At 48.3% G+C, this 19946-nt stretch overlaps 1 protein-coding gene across 4 annotated transcripts in view; it reads left to right on the forward strand.

The window, feature by feature from the left end:
* Csmd2 (CUB and Sushi multiple domains 2) overlaps positions 1 to 19946 on the forward strand; it is a 553245-nt gene that overhangs the window by 512860 nt on the left and 20439 nt on the right. For 3 of the 4 annotated variants that reach the window (XM_029539695.1, XM_021199594.2, XM_029539696.1), the window contains 6 exons: positions 2337 to 2525; positions 5817 to 5990; positions 10555 to 10737; positions 16230 to 16406; positions 17523 to 17702; positions 18075 to 18248. In XM_029539695.1, the coding sequence (XP_029395555.1) occupies positions 2337 to 2525; positions 5817 to 5990; positions 10555 to 10737; positions 16230 to 16406; positions 17523 to 17702; positions 18075 to 18248 (1077 nt within the window). Of the gene's footprint in view, positions 1 to 2336; positions 2526 to 5816; positions 5991 to 10554; positions 10743 to 16229; positions 16407 to 17522; positions 17703 to 18074; positions 18249 to 19946 lie in introns of those variants that run through there. The other variant, XM_029539697.1, reaches the window with a different exon arrangement.

Consider the following 19946-nt stretch of genomic DNA (forward strand, 5'->3'; position numbering starts at 1 on the left):
TTCAGTCCCAATATTATTATCCCTCATGCAAAGGAACTCTTGGAGCAGAGAAGGGTCACAAATGGAGACTCTTAACCCCTAGATACGGTTGTATGACGTTTTATGGTGGGTCATATGAGCAAATCAACAGTTTTGTCTTGCATGCCTTATTTAGTTCACAGCTCAAGTAATTTATCATCATGTAATGCCCCAGTGTGTGTCTGTGTGCCTGCTAGCATGTGTATGTGTGAGTGAGTGTATGCATATATGTGTGTCTGTGTGACTATGTATGTACGTGTGTCTGTGTGTCTGTGTGTTTTGTATGTGAGTGCATATGTACATGCATGTGTGTGTGACTGCATGTGTATCTGTCTGTCTATGTACACATGTGTGTGTTAGCATACATGCATGTGTTTATGTCTGTCTGCCTGTCTATGTGTGTGTCTGTGTGTGTGTGCATGTATCTGTGTGTCTGTACATGTGTATGTAAGTGTGTCTGTGTGTGTGGTGTGTGCACAGAGGGCCTTTTCTCACATAAACAAGGAATTCAGTTGTACCACCTCTGAACAACATCTTGGTCTATCCTCATGGTTGCAAAATCACTGCTGTGGCTCCTTTGTTCAGTTGATGAGGAAAAAAAAATTAAACAGCAGAACTGGAATGAAAAACAGATGCTAAAGAGTCTAAGAATTGAGATCAAGAAGCCAGGGTGGAAGGTAAGAGATGCAGAGAAGAAATCGGACTCCCAGAAGTAGCCATGGAAACTATTCCAGATAAACTTCTGGAGCCTTGAAGGGCTCTTTACAATACTACAGCAGTGAGGACTCAGAGAAACTCCACATCAAAGGTCACACAAGTACCTTTGGGCTGGGGAGGCAGCCCCACTGTTAGAGCACCTGCCTAAGGGGCATGAGGACCTGAGCCAGAGCTCCAGAGCCTACGTATAAAAGCCAGGCACCAGGGATTGGTGCTTGAACACAGGATGGATCTCAAGTTGGGCTGGTTATTGGTTGGCCGGTCCCTCGGTCTCTGCTCCATCCCCAAACCCTGCGTTTCTTGTAGACAGGATAAGTGTTGGGTCTTCATGTGGGTCCCTAACAACTGGAGCATGGGCTATCCCCAAAGCTATTGCCTGTGTAGCCAGGAGAGGAAGCACCTAGCCTGGCACTTGAAGTGCCGGGGGGGGGGGGGGGGGGGGGGGCTACCTAATGAAACTTTGTCAAAAGAAGAAAACAAAAGAGAAGGAAAGGGGGGGGGGGGGGGGAGGGGGAGGATACCCAGGGGAGAAGGGGAGGGGAGATGGGGGAAGGGTTGTAGAGGGTGACTGGGAGGAGGGCAGTGAGCAGGATGTAAAATGAATAAGTAATCAAGTTAATTAATTAATATTTTTTTAAAAAGCCAGGTGTGGTAGCATGCTTGTAATCTCAGCATTAGGAAGGCAGAGACAGGCAGGTCCCAGGGGCTCGCCTCGCCGCATCGCTGCGCTCCAGCCAGTGAGAGGCCCTATCTCAGAGGAGCTGGGAAAAGTTCCTGAAGAAGTCATGCAAAGTTATCCTGCCTCCACATGCACATAGAAACACATATGTGCACAAACATATGCATGCGTGCCTGCACACACACACACACACACACACACCTTGTATAATAAAGTGAATATCTATCTCACTTCACTTCTCCTGACTCGCTTTTCCTGACTACCTTACTCTATGAGGATGAGACTCAGGTCATAAGGTGCTTCTGAAAGTATTTGAAAGGCAAAGCACATGGCACGGGTTATGGTGAATATTGCCGTTATTCTAAACATGCTGAATATGAGTGAGGCGTCTTTGGAAACCCAGCTCATTGGAAGGCCACCTGGGTCCCCCGGGAGGCGAGTGCTTACTTGAAATAGTCATAAAAAGGACTAAAACAGTTTCAGAACGAGGTCAAGTGCTATTCAAGCCAGGTTAACTGTGTCTGTCTTACAACAGATGAGCTTTGGGAAGGAGCCACCTTAGGCCAGGGGTCAGATACACAGAGGCAAGACAGCCATGCCCTCAGGGTGTGCATGGATGGAGACAACTCACCCCAGGCCACCAGCCACACTGGGAACACTGAGGGAGAAAGACTGAGTGGTCTAGGAGGAGATGCGGGCTCCTTAGGGGAGGTGACAGCCACCTGAACATGGAAGATAAATCAGGTGACCAAGGCAGAGAAGAGGGACGTGGCCTCAGGACCAGGCCAGCCTCCCGTGCAGGGTCTACTTTGTCATCAAGCTTTGCCCCCAGAGTCTGTCTAGACTTCTGAATTCTCACTTCAAGCTTGAGAAAATCCTTCATATGCAAATCTCAGTGTCTCGCTGTCGCTTTCCATGACAGTCATCAACTGTACAGATCCTGGGCACCAGGAGAACAGCGTCCGGCAAGTCCACGCCAACGGGCCCCACAGGTTCAGCTTCGGCACCACCGTGTCTTACCAGTGCAACCACGGCTTCTACCTCCTGGGCACACCTGCCCTCAGCTGCCAGGGAGATGGCACCTGGGACCGGCCCCGCCCACAGTGTCTCTGTAAGTAGATCCGTTTGTCCCGAATAACTATCGAAGGGTCATATCTCAGAGCACACACACACACACACACACACACACGTTCATGCGTGTACACATGCATGTTGTGCCACTACAGAACTCTGGCTGCCCCTTGGGCATCGGGACCCTTCTTGGGGCCCTGGTGCAGAGGTGCCATGCTAATTCACACATGTTCTTCCTGGACAGGGACCATTCCCTTTCCCCTCTGGTACTCCATGAACCCACAAATCCTGGGGTTCCCCCCTCCTTCAGAGCCTCTTTGGATTTTTCAGAAAGATAACGTGTATTAGTTATCTCTTTTGTTGCTTCGACAATATGTCTAACAAAAGCACAGTCTGGGGGTAGAGTCACTTGGCTGCAAGGAGTCAGGGTGCATCACAGCAAGGAAGCAAAAGGAGATGAATTCTAGTGTTCAGCTCTTTTTGTCCCCTTTTCTATTCAGTCCAGGACCCCCAGCCCTGGAATGGTGACATGCACACGCACATTTAGATTTTTTTTTCATTTTACTTAACCCAGTCCAGAAACTCCCTTATAGACATGCCCTGGCTGTCTTCTAGATGATTCTAGATCTTGCCATGCTGACTATCAGTTTTAACTGTCACACAAGACATGTACCCCTCTCCTGAGTAGGACTGAAGCAAAACTTCCCATGAGGTCTGGGTGCCAGCATCCAGGTCAACTTGGATGCCAACTCCAGCACTGTCACTGAACAAGCCACACAGCTTGGGACTGGGGGGGGGGGAGTCCTACTATCCCAGAGTCATGGCTTCTTCCGCTTTGAAAATGATGAGGATAACCATGTCTCAGCGTTCAGAGACTTCGTGGGCAAATCAGGAGCACTAGTCTATTCTCTGGTACATGAGGCTACTCCATAAGTGAGAGCAGCATTGATTACTAGTACGAAAAATTACAGGGTCAGTATGGAAAGAAGCAAAGCCAGTGGAGGCGCTTAAGCCGTGACACTGGCTGCCAGCCTCAGTCCCGTGAGCTGTGCCCTTGGGTCTCTGCACTCTTGATGCTGACGGGGAATCATCGTGTGGCTTGCTCTCTCCCCATCTTTCTAATGTAGAGGCAGAGATGCAGTCTCAAAGCATTAATGGCTATTGGGCAGTGGCTGTCACCAGTGTACCTGTCTCTGTGAGTCACACACCTGTTGGGAGCCTTCGAATCTGGGTGACTTTATCAAAAGCCCTTGCTTCTAGGTGTAATAGGAGACTGGGACCACAGCTCACTCTGCCCATACCACCCTTGCCCTGACACGGCCATCCAGCCCCATGTATGAATGATACGTTATTTGGAATTTTAAATGGACAACTGTCTGCCTGTGATGTGCTAGTCAGGCTTCGGACTTTGGTGGCTTCAGATTATAAGGGGTCCTCTGGCTCCCTGTCCTTCTCAGCTTCAGGGTCCCACCTTGTGCCAGGTTTGGATGTGAGCTATTGTGACTGTGGATATCTTCTTACCTCACTCCATTGTTCAATCAAAGCCATAACCATATCTTCTGGAACCACTGAAACAAGTTCATGGCAGCCTCACCCCAATCCTTCCTCCACGGAGCGACCAGTGGGACCCTGCTGTAGTACAGACCGAGTCATGTCCCTCTGGTGGCTTTCTATCATGCTTAGAATAAAATCAAAATGTTACATCATGACCTAGCCCCCAGTGTCCCACCTCCATGTCTTTCTCCACTCTTCCCTGACTCAGGTACACCAGCAGTTCTCAACCTGTGGGTGGAGACCCCTTGTGGCGCAACGACCCTTTCATGTTGCCTAAGACCATCCTGCATATCAGATAATTGCACTATGATTCACAACAGCAACAAAATTACAGTTATGAAGTAGCAATAAAAATAACTTCATGGCTGGGGGTCACCACAGCGTGAGGAACTGTATTAAAGGGTTCAGCATTAGGAAGGTCATGAACCTGCTCTACACACTGCTGTGGTTTGAATGTGAAAAGTCCCACACAGGCTCACGGATTTCCACCCCGAGTCTCCAGCTAGAGACGCTATTAGGGAGCTCTTTGAACGCTTTAAGAGTTGGTGCCGTCCTACAAGTAGCATGTCACTGGGTACAGGTCTTGGTATTTTATAGTTCAGTCTTACTTCCTGTCCACTGTCTACTCCCTGACTTCAGACACAGTATAACCAACTGCCTGTTACTCCTGCCTCCACCCTTCCCACCACGATGGACTGATCCCCTCAACCTGAGGCCAAGTAAACCCTATCCCCCCAGGTTGCTTCTTGCCAGATATTTGGTCATAGGAACAAGAAAAGTAGCTAAGACACCAAGTTTGTTATGGCCGTGGCCTGCACACCTCGTGGTCCTTCCTTGATGGTCTTGTCCCAGACAGAACAGGCCTGGCCTGTCCATCTCAGAGAGACCACCCTTGACTGCCCTATTTTAAAGTACGAATTAATTAGTAGGCAGTTGTCTTAGTCAGGGTTTCTGTTCCTGCACAAACGTCATGACCAAGAAGCTGGGGAGGAAAGGGTTTATTCAGCTTACACTTCCATGTTGCTGATCATCACCAAAGGAAGTCAGGACTGGAACTCAAGCAGGTCAGGAAGCAGGAGCTGATGCAGAGGTCATGGAGGGATGTTCTTTACTGGCTTGCTTCCCCTGGTTTGCTCAGCCTGCTTTCTTATAGAACAAGACTACCAGCCCAGGGATGGCACCACCCACAATAGCTGAGCCCTCTCCCCCTTGATCACTAATTGAGAAAATGCCTTACAGCTGGATCTCCTGGAGGCATTTCCTCAAGGGAGGCTCCTTTCTCTATGGTAACTCTAGCTTGTGTCAATTTGACACACAAAACCAGCCATTACAGTATTAATAAGTAAAAGTAGATAGATATTAATAGATATTTAATAGATATTAAAGTATATATTAATAGGTGTTAATTATTCTTTGCTTTCAATTTAGAATTATTATGGTGAAGTGGGCAGGCTGTATCCCTACTATGTGCTACACAGCTGTTGATTTGCTTCCAATTCAGAGACAGTGTGAAGTGGGTAGGTTGCACACCTACTTTGTGCTGGGTAGTTATTAATCTTTCCTTCCAATTCAAAAACTGTGGTGCATACCTACTAAGTGCTACCTACATGTTAATCTCAGCTTCCAAAGTAAGCAGGCTTTGTCTGCTGGTGCCTGACAGATGAGCTATCCGGAAGTTCACTTTCCTGTCCTTCCTCACTTCCCACAAGAAGCATGTATAGAGCAATGGTGGCCCCTTCCAAACAAAGCCATTGAGATGTTTGCTCTCTTCCCACAGTGGTGTCCTGCGGCCATCCTGGCTCTCCACCTCATGCCCAAATGTCTGGAGACAGCTACATAGTGGGGGCTGTTGTGCGTTACAGCTGCACAGGCAAGCGGACTCTGGTGGGAAACTCCACCCGCATGTGTGGACTGGATGGACACTGGACAGGCTCCCTCCCCCACTGCTCAGGTATGGAGTGTGGAGTATGTGCAGGTGGCTGGAGGGGCACTGGACGGGAGGGGCATGGTCCATGCACAGGGTCCATGCACAGCTTAGGAACCTGTACCCCATCTTTCATATGACAGCGTCTATAAAAAGAACTTGAAATGCCCTCCAGCCTTTCTTCAATTCTTACTAAGCCCAAACAGCCAATAGACTGCAAAAACAAGCAAGGTACTGCTTTGGGGGGTCCGCCTGGAGCTTTGACCCTATCTAGAAATCTGAGTTCATGTGCTCCTGGGAATGATGGCCCAGTCTGTCATCTTTTGTGTCTTTGATCTTCTCTCCTCTATGTCAGGCTCCCTGGGCCCCATCTTGCTCTTCTCTCTCATCAGTATCTAATTCAACTTGTCCCATGTCCTGACTACCTCGTGGGATAGTCTCCACCCTGAGACACCAGTACCCATGCATGCCATTTTACTAAATGCTAGATCACTAGCCTCTAACATGAGAACTCTGACATGTTATTGAAGTAGCGAAGACCCTGTGTCCCCCGGGCAGCTGTGGCACACACATTTAATACCAGCATACATGAGACAGAAGAAGGTAGGTAGATCTCTGTGAGTTCAAAGTCAGCCTGGATCTACAGAGCAAGCTCCAGGACAGCCAGGAAAACAGAGAAACCCTTCTCGGGGCTGGAGAGATGGCTCAGCACTCATATAATAAATAGATAGATAGATAGATAGATAGATAGATAGATAGATAGATAGATAGATAGATAGATAGATAGATAGATAAACAAACCTTTAAATAAATAAATAAACAAACCTTTAAAGAAATCCCATGTCCACATTCCCTGAACCAGAATTCATCCATAATGTCTTGCAACAGAACCATACACCTGAAAGTGAATTGTACAGCCAGTAGCAGAAACCACCAGGCTAAATGTGAGCAGCCACAGTCAAGTCTTTTTTAGAGTAAACTTACCTGGCACTACCAAGGAATGCCTCCAGGGTGCAGCTGCTCCATTAGCCTGAGATCCCCCGGGGAGCCCACCTTTCCCTTACCAATCCGTAGCCCTCCCCTCTTCCAGATCCTTCCTACAGGTAAAGATCCCAACCTCCTTGTCGTGAAGAACCCATTTCCCCGTAAGAAGCACAGCCCTTGTAGTTCGAGTTTCCAGAAGAGCCCGCTTACTGGTGCTTTGGACCCTGATAGAATATCGAACCAATATTTATTAAGTCTCTCCAAAAAGGAGAAGATATCAAAACGACTGTGCCAACGGGCTCCAGGCTTCCCAGACACATCACGATGATGACCACTAGCACTTCTGACATTAAGCCTTGTTAATCTCATGGACCACTTGACAGATGAAGTAGATAAGACTCCTCATGAACCAGGAGGATGCCTTTCGCCTGCCAGCAAGGGCCTTGACTACTTCCTTCGGGACTTCTAGGGGATACGACTGGAATACAGAACAGGAAAGGCAGAGTCATGTCCACAGAGGCCCTAGGCATCCAGAGCAAGTTCCAGAAAGAGGGGGCGTGCAAAGAAGGAGAGAGGGGGGTAGTCGTGCATCTGCCCATCTCTTCCTTGATAATATCTGCACATAAAGATTCCCTCTAGCCACTCTGGGATGATGAATGTTCTTAGTGTTTGTTTGATCTACTCTGGGTGTCCTTGTTCGCCATGGTAAGAAAAGTGCCAAGTAGGGGGAAAGAAACAAAAAGGACTTCCTGCCCATTAGCACGGTCATCCACTGGGGCACAGTACAGAAGTGAAGGTTTCTTCTAACCCGGAGAGTCACTTCCTTCTCTGGGCCTGTGCCAGCAGAAGCTAGAAAGTGGAGAGTCCATTCCTGTCCAGACAGCATAGCTAAAGCCTTCCTGGCTGAAGCATGCATATGCTGTCTTGGACACGGCATCTCCTGTGTGTCTTTAAGAAATAACACACATTCATTGGAGCTTTTAACCCCAGCTCTCAGGAGGCAGAGGCAGGAGGATCTCTGTGAGTTCAAAGCCAGCCTGGTCTACAGAGTGAGTTCCAAAGTATCCAGGGCTGCACAGATAATTCCTGTCTTAGAAACCCAGAAAGAGAGAGAAAGAGAAAAAAAGAAACAGAGCTAGAGAGAGGCATACAGAGACAGAGACAGAAATTACACATTCAAGAATTCCAACTTTCGAGCCTCATCCTATGCAATCAGTAATCCAGAGAAGGAATAACAAAATATCCTCAGTCTTTGTGTCATCAGCCCCTGACTAAGAAGGGCATAAAGACATTCAAGACCCATTTCAGGTCTCCCCATCTTTGCTGATGTACTTTTCAGTACAGAGTCGCCCACTTTTATCTGCCCTCATGGTGCAGTTTTCTGTCCCAGATTCCCATATAGCAGAGATAGACCCCCCCATTACAACAAGCACGGAACTGGAGAACTCAGCTCTCCTGCCTGCTTACAGTAGTAAGCAGTGGGCTCTAGCTGAGGCAGGCGAGCCAGTGTGGAAACAACCTTTTGCCATCAGGGGCTCTTCTAGAACCGAGCACCAGTCGTTCCCTGTGCTTCATCCTGGAAAACTGCAAAGGGCAACAAAATCTAGCCACATGAGCTAGGCTTTTTATTTTCTAAACACTTACATTGTGGCTTGGAGGAACCCTATGCTTTGAGGGGGAATGAGGAATGCAGGGCGACTTCATACGCTCATGGTCTGAGACTACACAAAGTGACTCTAAGGATGAGGATGAGAGAGACACCACAGGTAAACCATGGCAGAGATAAGACCGAAACATTTTTACTCCTGCTAACCCAGTATAGTTTTGAATGCTTACCATTCAATGCTTACACATGTGGGTCCGCGAGAGTACCACCAAACCTAGAATATTTTATCTCTTGGCAAACCACTTATTCTGACATCTTCCTCCTCCATGGCTCAGCGGTCTTCTCTAACACAGACCCTAGATCCCTCAGATGTGCTGGCTCTGTCTTCTGTTGTCTGCCCTCCCTCATTCCTTGGGTCCCTTGACACTCTCTTGAAAGGATTTATAGAATGTCAAAAGCCAGATAAGTGATGGAGTGTAGCATACAGGGGCAGGACAAAAATGGATGTAAGGCACACACACTGTAGTTCACCTTTGTGAAAAATTAGTGACTAGAAAATCTTCAATGAAAACGCAAGGATTAATTACCCCAAATAGTTACCATTTCCTCATGGTAAGAACATGGACCCCATATGCACCAAGACATCATATGCACCTGATTCTTGTCATGGCATTTATTAATCATTACTTATCAATTAAAAATAAGATGAGACTTGAGAAGTAGCAGATGGCTCAGTAGGGAAGGGTGCTCACCACCAAGCCCTATAACCCAAGTTCGATCCCTGGAACTCACGGTGGAGGAAGAGAACCGTTGCCTTCAAACTGTCCTCAGATCTCCACATACACGTTGTCCTTACCACATTGTAGTCCATCTCTGAAAGAAGCCAGGGCAGGAACTCAAACAGGGCAGGAACCCAAACAGGGCAGGAACCTGGAGGTAGGAGCTGATGTAGAGGCCATGGAGGGGTGCTGCTTACTGACTTGCTACATGTAACTTGCTCAGCCTGCTTTCTTATAGAACCCAGTACCACTGGCCTAGTAATGACACCACCCACAGTGGGCTGGGCCCTCCCAGATCTATAAGTAGCCAAGAAAATGCTCAATAGGCTTCCCTACAGCCCAGTCTTATGGGACCAATTTCGCATTTTGGATTTCCTCATGTGTGCTTCACCTCTAGTGTGCATACACACGTACACACACTAGACAGACAGTGAGACGGATGGATGGACAGATTGAAAATTTTTGAAGCTGTAGAAGATAAAAAAAATGCCAGGATCAAGCTCCAGCTGAGCTGTGGAAGGTAAACCCATGGTAAAGAGTTTGGGTTTTATCCTGTCAGCACTGAAATTCCCCCAAAGATGTTCCTACAGGAAGAAAAGCAGGGTCCGATGACTGTTCGAGGTCAGCGATTGTTACGGTTGGAGGCTTAAGCTTGGAGAGATTTAGAGGAAGGGACTATCTGGGAAGCTTTTGCGGTTGCTCAGGCAAAAGAACAGTGAACGTCTAAGCTGAGACAGAGTGATGTGGAGAGTGGAGAGGGCACCACTGGCCAGCAAGTGTGGGAGGGCTGAGGAAAGAAGGAGAAGCTGGGGTGTGGCAGCCTGGACCACTGGAGTTCTAGCCTGGTGTGAGCTGCCCTTCCTGTGTGGCTCCCAAGGACTTTCGAACAGTGCGTTCTGACTCCCGAGTGGTGAGGTAGAGCCACTCACTCTGACATCTTCCTCCACGGGGCTCTGGGGTGTATCTCTGTAACGTGGACTCTGGTTCCCCAGGCTCTGTCTCCTGTTCTCTGCCTTCCTTCAATTACCTTCCCAACGCCGTAGTTTGTGCAGACCCCATGGGATGACTTGTCACCTCCTACATCCGCAGAGTTCGTTGCTTCCTCCCTACCAGCAGCCCATCTCTTTCTCTAACGGAGACCTCTACTCCATCTGCATCCATGAAAAATAAAAAAAAAAAACAATAAAACTCCCTCATGGTGGGCTGTGTTCTCCTCTTCCAGGAACCAGCACAGGAGTCTGTGGTGACCCAGGGATCCCAGCCCATGGCATCCGCTTAGGAGACAGCTTTGCCCCAGGCAGTGTAATGCGCTTTAGTTGTGACGCTGGCCACGTGCTCCGAGGATCTTCCGAGCGAATGTGTCAAGCCAATGGCTCCTGGAGTGGGTCGCAGCCTGAGTGTGGAGGTAATGTATGTGTCCTTTCTGCTTCTCCCTCTGCCCCGTCCCAGCATTTCTGCCCCCAGCCATGCCTCAAATGCTCACCCTTGTGGACTGGACTGTGCACATCAACAGACAGCTCGTGTCCATTTATATTAGTAATCCAAAGGTAAATAAGCCCCCCCTCACCTAAAAAAAGGAAAAGCCAAAAACCACTAAATGACCCCATGGATTATTAACCTTCCATGTAGTTTATCTTAGCAACCATGTGCTAAATGTTATGGTCTGTATGGGAGGCACAGTGCTGACCAGAATGGACCCACTGTATGGTGGGAATTCCTGCACCCTCCCAAAATTCACATAAGTTGAACTCTGATCACCAGTATAATGGGTCCTCTGAGAAGGGGCCAGGTCACAAGGGTAAAGCAATCATGTCAAGCTCTCATGACAGGGACCCAGGGAGCGCTCTGCCCTTCCTGCTGTGTGAGAACGCAGTGAGATGCCACCAGCCATGAACCAGAAGGTTGATTCTTGCCAGACACAGAATCTTGGAACTTCTTCATCTTAGGCTTCCCAGCCTCCAAAGCAGAAAGTGACTCTCCAGTCTGTAGAGGCTGCCTGGTTTATGGTACTGTGTGGACAGACTGAGATATACATCTTAATCAATCAGGGCTTGTAGACCAATGCAAGAGATGTTGGACACTCAACAGACCAAAAGAAATATAAATTCAACTTAAGGATAGGTCTCAAGAATGTCTTCTAAGACAGTATCAATAAGGGAAAGCCACTCTTAAACTTCTGGGGAGGGAATTCTAGCTTAAAACATCTCTTTCCAGAATCCATCTTTTTTTGCAACTGTCCCCGTGTCTGTCTATCCATTTCTCTGTCTCTCTCTGTCTCTCTGTCTTTCTGTCTCTCTCTCTCTCTCTCTGAACTATCCTAGGAAAGAGAGAGTTTTAACAGCGTTGTGAGGTCAAACAAGAAAATTAAGATGAGGTGAATTAACTATGTAGGAAGGTGGGAGTGGGTCACGTGCCACTGCCAAGCAGTGCTGAGAACCCTGCGGAGCAAGGAGTCAGTCATTCAATGAGGAAGCTGTCAGCCCTAAATGTCCAACCACCGGTATTCCCACATGATGCAGGCATAGTGTGCATGGGGTCACGAGTGAGGGAGGCTTCATCAGACAGTAAAGACAGTGGTTGGCTGACAGTGGCAAAGGGACAGGGCAGTGGGGGTTGGGGGGATGGGCAGAAGGACTAGACCAGAGGGGGTGGGGCAGAGGAGGCAAGGCAGAGGGGGCAAAAGGAATAGCGCAGAGGGGGTGGGACAGAGGGATGGGGCAGTGGTTATGATTAATCTGGGCATCTAAGCTGACCAAGAAAAGAGTGAGTTCACAGGTAGAGTGAGAGACAGGGAAAAGATGGTAGAATCTACATATGGTAGGATCAAACCAAAAGTCACCAGAGAACTGGGCCCAAGAGGTATAAGCTGAAAAGAGAAGAGGCATCAGTTAGCAGGTGCTGGAGGCCCAGATGGAATGTTCCTGAAGATTAAGTGCAGTGTCCAGGTCTCCTTTCTTGAGGTGTTATTTTGGATTTTGTAGTTTTTTTTTTTTTTTAAGTTATATCAAGAGAGGCGTGGGATGGCAGGAAAGTGCCATGCAGGGGGAATTTAGTGTTTTCTTAAACACCCCAATAGGCCAAAGCTCTTTTGATGACATTCAGATCCTAGGATAAGGTCAGCCACATCAACAGGGGTCTGGTCAGAAATCTGACAAGGGTTTGGGCTAGAAGTGAATGTTGGGGGTGTCACCATCGAGGCTATCCTCAAATTCCCATTTTAGACACACACACCCCGTCCCCAACTGCTCCGTTCTTGGTACTTTCTTCCTTTAACTGTTACACTTATGCTATTACTTTAATTCGTGTTTAACGTGTGGATTTCTTAGGAACAGACTTGAGACCCCAGGGGCGGGTAGCTCAGTGGGTAAGGATACATGCTCTCCAAGTATGAATGCATGAGGTCAAACCCCCAGCACCCGTATAAAAAGCCTGGCATGGCTTTGCGTGCCTGGAACCCCAACATTAGGAACGGAGACGGGTGGATCTTGAGAGCCTGATGCTCTTCACCAAGCAGCACCAAAACAGCAAGTTCCGAGAGACCCCGTCTCGACACAGAGAGGTGGAAAGTGACAGACAGCTGGCATCCTCCTCCATCCTCTTCGTGCACGTGCTTGGGTGCAGACACCTGCTCATTCCCACGCCTGCCTTGTACACACACAGCAGCACCCTCCCCACCCACGCCACCCCCCAAAAAGGACAGACTTAAGCTCCTGAAGTGCAGGGAACGTAACTTGTTCACTGTGTCTCAAGCTCCTTGACAGCACAAAGATTCACTGGATGAAGGAAACGCATAGCCGGTCTGCTGTGCTAGCGATACAAAAATTACATGTAGACTTTACTCTGGGGCTGCAGACATGTCGTTCATCATTACAAAATCCAATCAGCTATTAGAATTATACACCATCTATGTAAAAATCCTGGCGGGGCACAAGTGACCCTAACTGCATATCAACTTGGTAAATTCATAATTCAGAGAATTATTTCAACTACCTGGCCAAATGGGATTTGACCAGGGTTTTATATCCTAAAGACAAAGAGAACCACAAAGAATCCTCAAACTATTTTCAGCTATCAGGGTATCGGAATCTGACTTGGATCAGCACGTCATTCTTCAGTGATAGGTCCCTGAAAGACCAGGGGGTCAGAAAATAAATAAAATAAGCATTTGGGGTCAGGAGGCTTAACGTCTTAGGTCAAGCTGTGTCTTATATCAAGCAAGTTTAGTAAGAAATACCACGTTTTAAATACAGTTTTCAGTGGGAAGTTAATCAAGTAATATGCACAGAAGGGACACAGGATATCCCACGTGCGTCACAGAGGAGTCAGTGACCTTGGGACTGATAACCATATCCCCTTAGAGGGGGCAGCTGAATTCTCAGGATGAAATCACAGCTCCCCCAGGTTCTGGCCCAGGCCATTTCTGTCCATGCCCAGCATGTCCCACTTTATACAGGGAGCTATGGTCCTTCCCTGCACATCAGAACCTCAGGGAAAGCCTGAACCTGCCTGGCTCCCAATGGAAACAATGTGGGTATTATTAATCAAATGCCATTCCATATAAAACGTAATATGGATAGAGAAAGCAGATAAGTAATTATTTACTGTCATCAAGAGCCAAGATTTTTTCAGCACATAAAAGTAAAGAAGAAGGAACCAATGAGTTGGCTCCACAGTTAGGAGTGCTTGTGGCTCAAGTATGAAGAGCTGAGTTCAAATCCCCCCACACTCAAAATTAAAAAGTATAGACAGGTGTGGCCGTCTGCTTGTAACTCCAGTGTCTCGCGGGTAGAGAAAGGAAGGCTGCTATGGCTTGCTGGCCTAGCTCCAGGTTCAGTGAGAGAGCAAAGAAATAAGGCAGAGAATGATAGAACAGGACCCCCAATAGTGTCCTCTGGCCTCTGCAGGTATGCAAGGGACACATGCATCTGTGTGCACACACATGGGCACATGTATCATATACACACAGAGAGAATTCTTAAAAACTTCATCTTACAAGAAAACTCTTAACCCCCAAGTCAGACTGGCAGTGTCACTTTATGCTCTTGGCATAAGTATTTTCAATTCAAAAAGCTCTCTACACAGCCCAACCATCTAGAATCCATGGCTGCCCAGCTGCAGTGAGGACCCTTAGAGAAGCCAGGTTCTTTGGAGCAATGGTTACAGAGCTGGGTTGGTGACTAGCAAGATAAACCTGAAGTATTCCATCTCCCCAGCAAGGAACCCGCTAAAGGTAAATGGGACCGTGTGAAGGAAACTGGCACACCGGAGAGGCTCCCCTCAGCCAAGTGCGGCAACTTCAATGTCAACAGGAAGAATAAGAGCAGTGGCTGCTAACACGCTAAATATATTCAAGTCCAGGAGTTCAAAGATTCCTACATAAACTCACCTTTGAAGAAAGCTAGGACACAAACTTGCTATTCTTATTCCTAACTTTTTACAAATAGGGGTGGGGAGTCTAGTGTTGTGCCAGCCTTTCTTCGTGAACTACAGTGTCACACGCTCAGCCATTGTCTGCTGCAGAGGGCTGGGACTGTCTGTGGTGGTTCCTTTCTTTCCTGCTTTAAACTCCCTTTTCAGTGGAAGCCAAAGACCAGAGAAACGAAGAGATCAACCAGAGAGAGAAGGGTGGGGTGGAGGTGGAGGTTGTGATGGTGTCAGGAAAGCACTAGGAGGAGGGAAGAGAAACTGTGGTCAGAATATCTTATACGGGGCTGGAGAGGGGGCCCAGCTGTTAAGAGAGCTGGCTGCTCTTCCTGAAGTCCTGAGTTCAGTTCCCGGTAACCATATGGCAGCTCATGACCATCTATAAAGGGAGGTGACGCCCTCTTCTGGCATGCAGGTGAATATGCAACAGAGCATTCATACATAAAATAAGAAATTTAAAAAGATGGCTTTAAAAAAAAAAAAAGAACATATTGTGCAAAAATAACTTCACTTTCAATAAGAAATAAATAAAATTTAAAAATAAGAGAGCACCCAAACCAAGAGTCCCATTAGCAGCGTTCTGGAAGAGTGTTAGAAGGAGCCTGATGTAAACGTTATCGCAGACTGAGGACTGTACAGTTAGAAGCAGGGCTGGGAAGGTGGCTCGTTCTGTAAGGTGCCTGCCGGACAAGCATGAGGACCTGAATTCAGTTCCTCAGCATGTGCATAAAAGCAAGTGTCTTAGTCAGGGTTTCCATTGCTGTGGAGAGACACCATGGCCAAGGCAATTCTTATAAAGGACAACATTTAATTGGGGCTGGCTTACAGGTTCAGAGGTTCAGTCCATTAGCATCAAGGCAGAAGCATGGCAGTGTCCAGGCAGGCGTGGTGCAGGAGGGGCTGAGAGTTCTCCATCTTGTTCTTAAGGCAAACAGGAGAAGACACTGGCTTTCAGGCAGCTAGGAGGAGGGTCTCAAAGCCCACCCCCACAGTGACACACTTCCTCCAACAAGACCATACCTACTCCAACAAGGCCACACCTCCTAACAGTGCCACTCCCTGGGCCAAGCACTACCACAGGCATGGTGACTTGGGTTACAACCTCAGTGCTGGAGGAAAGAGGAAGCTGAGGCAGGCAAATCCTTGCATCTCATTGGCCAGCCAGCCTAGCCAACTTGATGATTCAGTGAGAGACCCTGTCTCCAAACAGTGAGGTCCAGGGTGATGGAGGAAGAGCCCTGATCCCAACCCTTTGCCTCCACACACAGGCTCACACATACACCGGCATGCATGCACACAGAAACACGTACACACATATACAAATAACAAGAAAATCCCATACAGGCCCATACCTTCCTATGAATGAGACAATAAAACAGCAGCATAAGGTGTGCCCCCCACCTTTAGGATTCTGTGGTTCTTTGGCTCGGCAGTTTGGGTTCTGGGGGATAACTCACTCTTCTGCCTTCCCAGTGATCTCATGCGGGAACCCCGGAACTCCAAGCAACGCCCGAGTGGTGTTCAGCGATGGCCTGGTGTTCTCCAGTTCTATCGTCTATGAGTGCCGTGAGGGCTACTATGCCACGGGCCTGCTCAGCCGACACTGCTCTGTCAATGGCACCTGGACAGGCAGTGACCCCGAGTGCACCGGTAAGAGCCAAGCCCCCTGGGCTCTGTTGCAAATGACAGCTCAGACCACCCAGCCCCTCCCTGCCAAGTAAGCTGTCAGTGGGAGTCTGGAGAAAACGATTACAGTGGAACCGTTCGAATATCCTCTGTATGTTAAGCATATTCTCCTGTACGGCAACCACAACGCTAAGTGCTTCCTCTCCCATGTACATGCCGCCAGAATCTCACCACAGCCCTATGAGGTATCTGTGCGTACTTACTCTCTGAGGAGCATGGTTTATAAAAAGGGTGAGCATAGTACAAGATGCACATGTGGACATGCACCAGGATGGTGTGAGCAGGGACACAGTAGCTGTGAGCCCCACTGTTTATACATGGCAGCTGAGGTTCACAGGTGCTGATACAATACACCAGCCATCATCTAGGCTCTGGCTCATTCTCTGGGCTTTCTCTTTCCTTTCAGGGTCAGGGCTCTGTCAGACTCTGTCCACTTTGAAGCGGACACCACCCACCATCTTTACATCTTTCCCTACCTCAGACACATCTCCACCCCAACCCAGCTCCCAAGCATTGCATCCGCCTAACTCTCCCTTGTTGCCCCTCTCAGGGTGCCCCAGACCCTTTTCCTCAGAAAGCCACATATCGTGGTACCCAGCCGGAGGAAAGAGATGGACCGTGTAACTCTGAGATTTCCTCCTTTCAGAGTCAGCTCTGTGAGCTCAGACTCCATCTGAAATCCTCCATTAAGTTCATACATAGATCACCAGTCGTACTGTGTATCATAAAAGGGACTTAATTATTGCATAGATCCTAAGACCCTGCTTCTGTGCCTGAAAAAGGCTCCCAGAAAGACTATCATGGGAGACGTTGCATCCTGGGGCAAGCTGTCATTTTGATCCATTAACAAACACATCATACGTTCTTCAATCTAGAAACACTCCTTGCCCAGCACCCAACCTACTTTAGGAAAAAAAAATCCTGTGGTCCCTCCTTTCAGAGGAAGGTTTGAACAAGAAGGGAGGCCATAGTGTAATTGGATGGCATGCATAGTATAGGCATGAACAGTGGGCCTGTGGATTGAGATGCTGAGGAGACAAGGCCTGGGCTAAGAGTGATGAGCACTGTGTCTTTCTCTAGTCATAAACTGTGGTGACCCCGGGATTCCAGCCAATGGCATCCGGCTGGGCAATGACTTCAGGTACAACAAGACTGTGACGTACCAGTGTGTCCCCGGCTATGTGATGGAATCACACAGAGTGTCTGTGCTGAGCTGCACCAAGGACCGGACCTGGAACGGTACCAAGCCGGTTTGCAAAGGTACGTCTGGAGGGTGGGGGCCAAAGAAGAGACACAAGTAAGCATGGGGCTTGAACATCCGGGAAGGAGGGGGGGGGCGGCATCCCAGCAGGAGTGTGCATCGCTAAGGCTGGTCCTGCTCAGATTGTCAGGGAGTTGGAAGGTCCTGAGGAAAGATGTGACCCTCAAGCATCCTCAAGGGCTGTGAGATGAGAGAACAGAAATATTATACATGAGATGGATAGCCGTAAAGTAAAAGATCGGAACTGTCTCAGATCCATTCCAGTCCTGCTTGGCCCAGACTCCAGCTGCTGCAGGGTAGCTGGTGGTACTAGTGACAGTAGTAACTGGCCTTGTTTCCTCAGAACTCAGCCTCCTCTGGTCTCCCCACAGCTATCATGTGCAAACCTCCTCAGCTCATCCCGAATGGGAAAGTGGTGGGGTCTGACTTCACGTGGGGCTCTAGTGTGAGCTATGCCTGCCTGGAGGGATACCAGCTCTCCCTGCCTGCCGTGCTCACCTGCGAGGGAAACGGATCCTGGACCGGAGAGCTGCCTCAGTGCTTCCGTGAGTAACTCCCAAGGGCCCTAGGCTCTGTCCTTCGTGACAGGACGCAGGTCCCCCCTCGCGCATGCGCACTCACACACGCATAGACCAGCGCTGTCTATGGAAAGTATAGAATCATCAGCTTTCTCCCTGAAGCAGAGCTATTTCTCAAGACGCCATGAGAGTGGGAGGGAAATGTAAAGGAAGGCATTGAGAATATTTTAGTGGAGGCCTGAATTTAGACACTGCTGGAAGTCACGGTGGACGGAAATGAAGTCAGAGATAAGAGTAGTGTCCCCAGACCTGAAGGGGTCAGTATTGGAGTGAGGTGTATGTGAGGCCATCCCACTTCAGACGCGTGTCTCTCTTCATGGAAAGATGCCTGAGGGCTTTCTGTTGAGAGACTATCCATTATCCGCCTGGACCAGTTGTGTTCTGACACGCTCCAGTCCATTCCAGGCCTCAGGTTTCCTAGGTTTCCAGCGAAGCGGGCTGAGGATTCTAGGTGCACCCCATGAGTGGGCTCTGGAAAGTTCACTCCATCTTCATGCTGCACACAACAGTCCGGTTTACCAGTTTCCTTCCTACTGTTATCCCTCAGAAACAATCTACACACCTGAGAAATTCTGCTTCCCTTTGGGAATTTCCACCGTGCTTAGAATCAGTAGCTCAGAAGAAAGAGAGAGAGAGAGAGAGAGAGAGAGAGAGAGAGAGAGAGAGAGAGAGAGAGAGAGAGAAAAGGGATTTTCCTGTGGTCAGCACCCCTGCGTTCTCACCGCACTGGGGGACATGTGCCAGGTCACAACCTCGGAGTGTCTGGGTTCCATTTTGCTTTTCCTCCTGAAGCAAAGATCTGCCTTGCCTATCTGTAATCACGAAGGCTGAGGGTGTAGCTCAGTAGTTGAAGTGCACTCATAGTGTGGATGACATTCTGGGCACCATCCCCAGCACACACAAAACAACAGTGAATTATGCTCACTGCAGAAAAACAAACAACAGACATGAACAGCAGCTCGGGAGATGACCCAGGCAGCAAAGCAGTTGCCTCAAAAGCCTGGCACCCCCATCCCCCAGAACCCACATTTTTAACAAAAGGTTGAGTGTGGCAGCATGCATTTGTAATTCCAGTGCTAGGAGGCAGAGACAGACAGACAGACAGACAGACAAGCAGATAGCCAGCTTAGCATACTTGGCAAGCTCCAGGCCAATGAGAGACCCTGTCTCAAAAAATAATATGGACAGTACTAAAGAATGACAGCTGAGATTGTCCTCTGGCTTCCACACGCGGACACACACACACACACACACACACACACACTCCAGAGAGAGAGAGAGAGAGAGAGAGAGAGAGAGAGAGAGAGAGAGAGAGAGAGAGATTATACTCTGTTTAAAAATATGAAAAATGAAATTCCCCAAACATAACAATAGTTATAATGATATATGTTCAAGTTCTTTTAAATGGTGTTTGATCTGGACACATTTTCATGACCTGTATTTTTAAAAAACCACCAAGAGCTTTGCAAGCACCTGTGTCTGACAATTCAATACATACATGCCGATCTATGCACCATCCAATTCAATACATACATGCCGATCTGTGCACCATCCAATTCAATACATACATGCTGATCTGTGCACCATCCAATTCAATACATACCAATCTGTGCACCATCCAATTCAATACATGCCGATCTGTGCACCATCCAATTCAATACATAC

The sequence above is a fragment of the Mus pahari genome, chromosome 6, assembly GCF_900095145.1.
Source record: "Mus pahari chromosome 6, PAHARI_EIJ_v1.1, whole genome shotgun sequence".
Taxonomy (NCBI): Eukaryota; Metazoa; Chordata; class Mammalia; order Rodentia; family Muridae; genus Mus; species Mus pahari.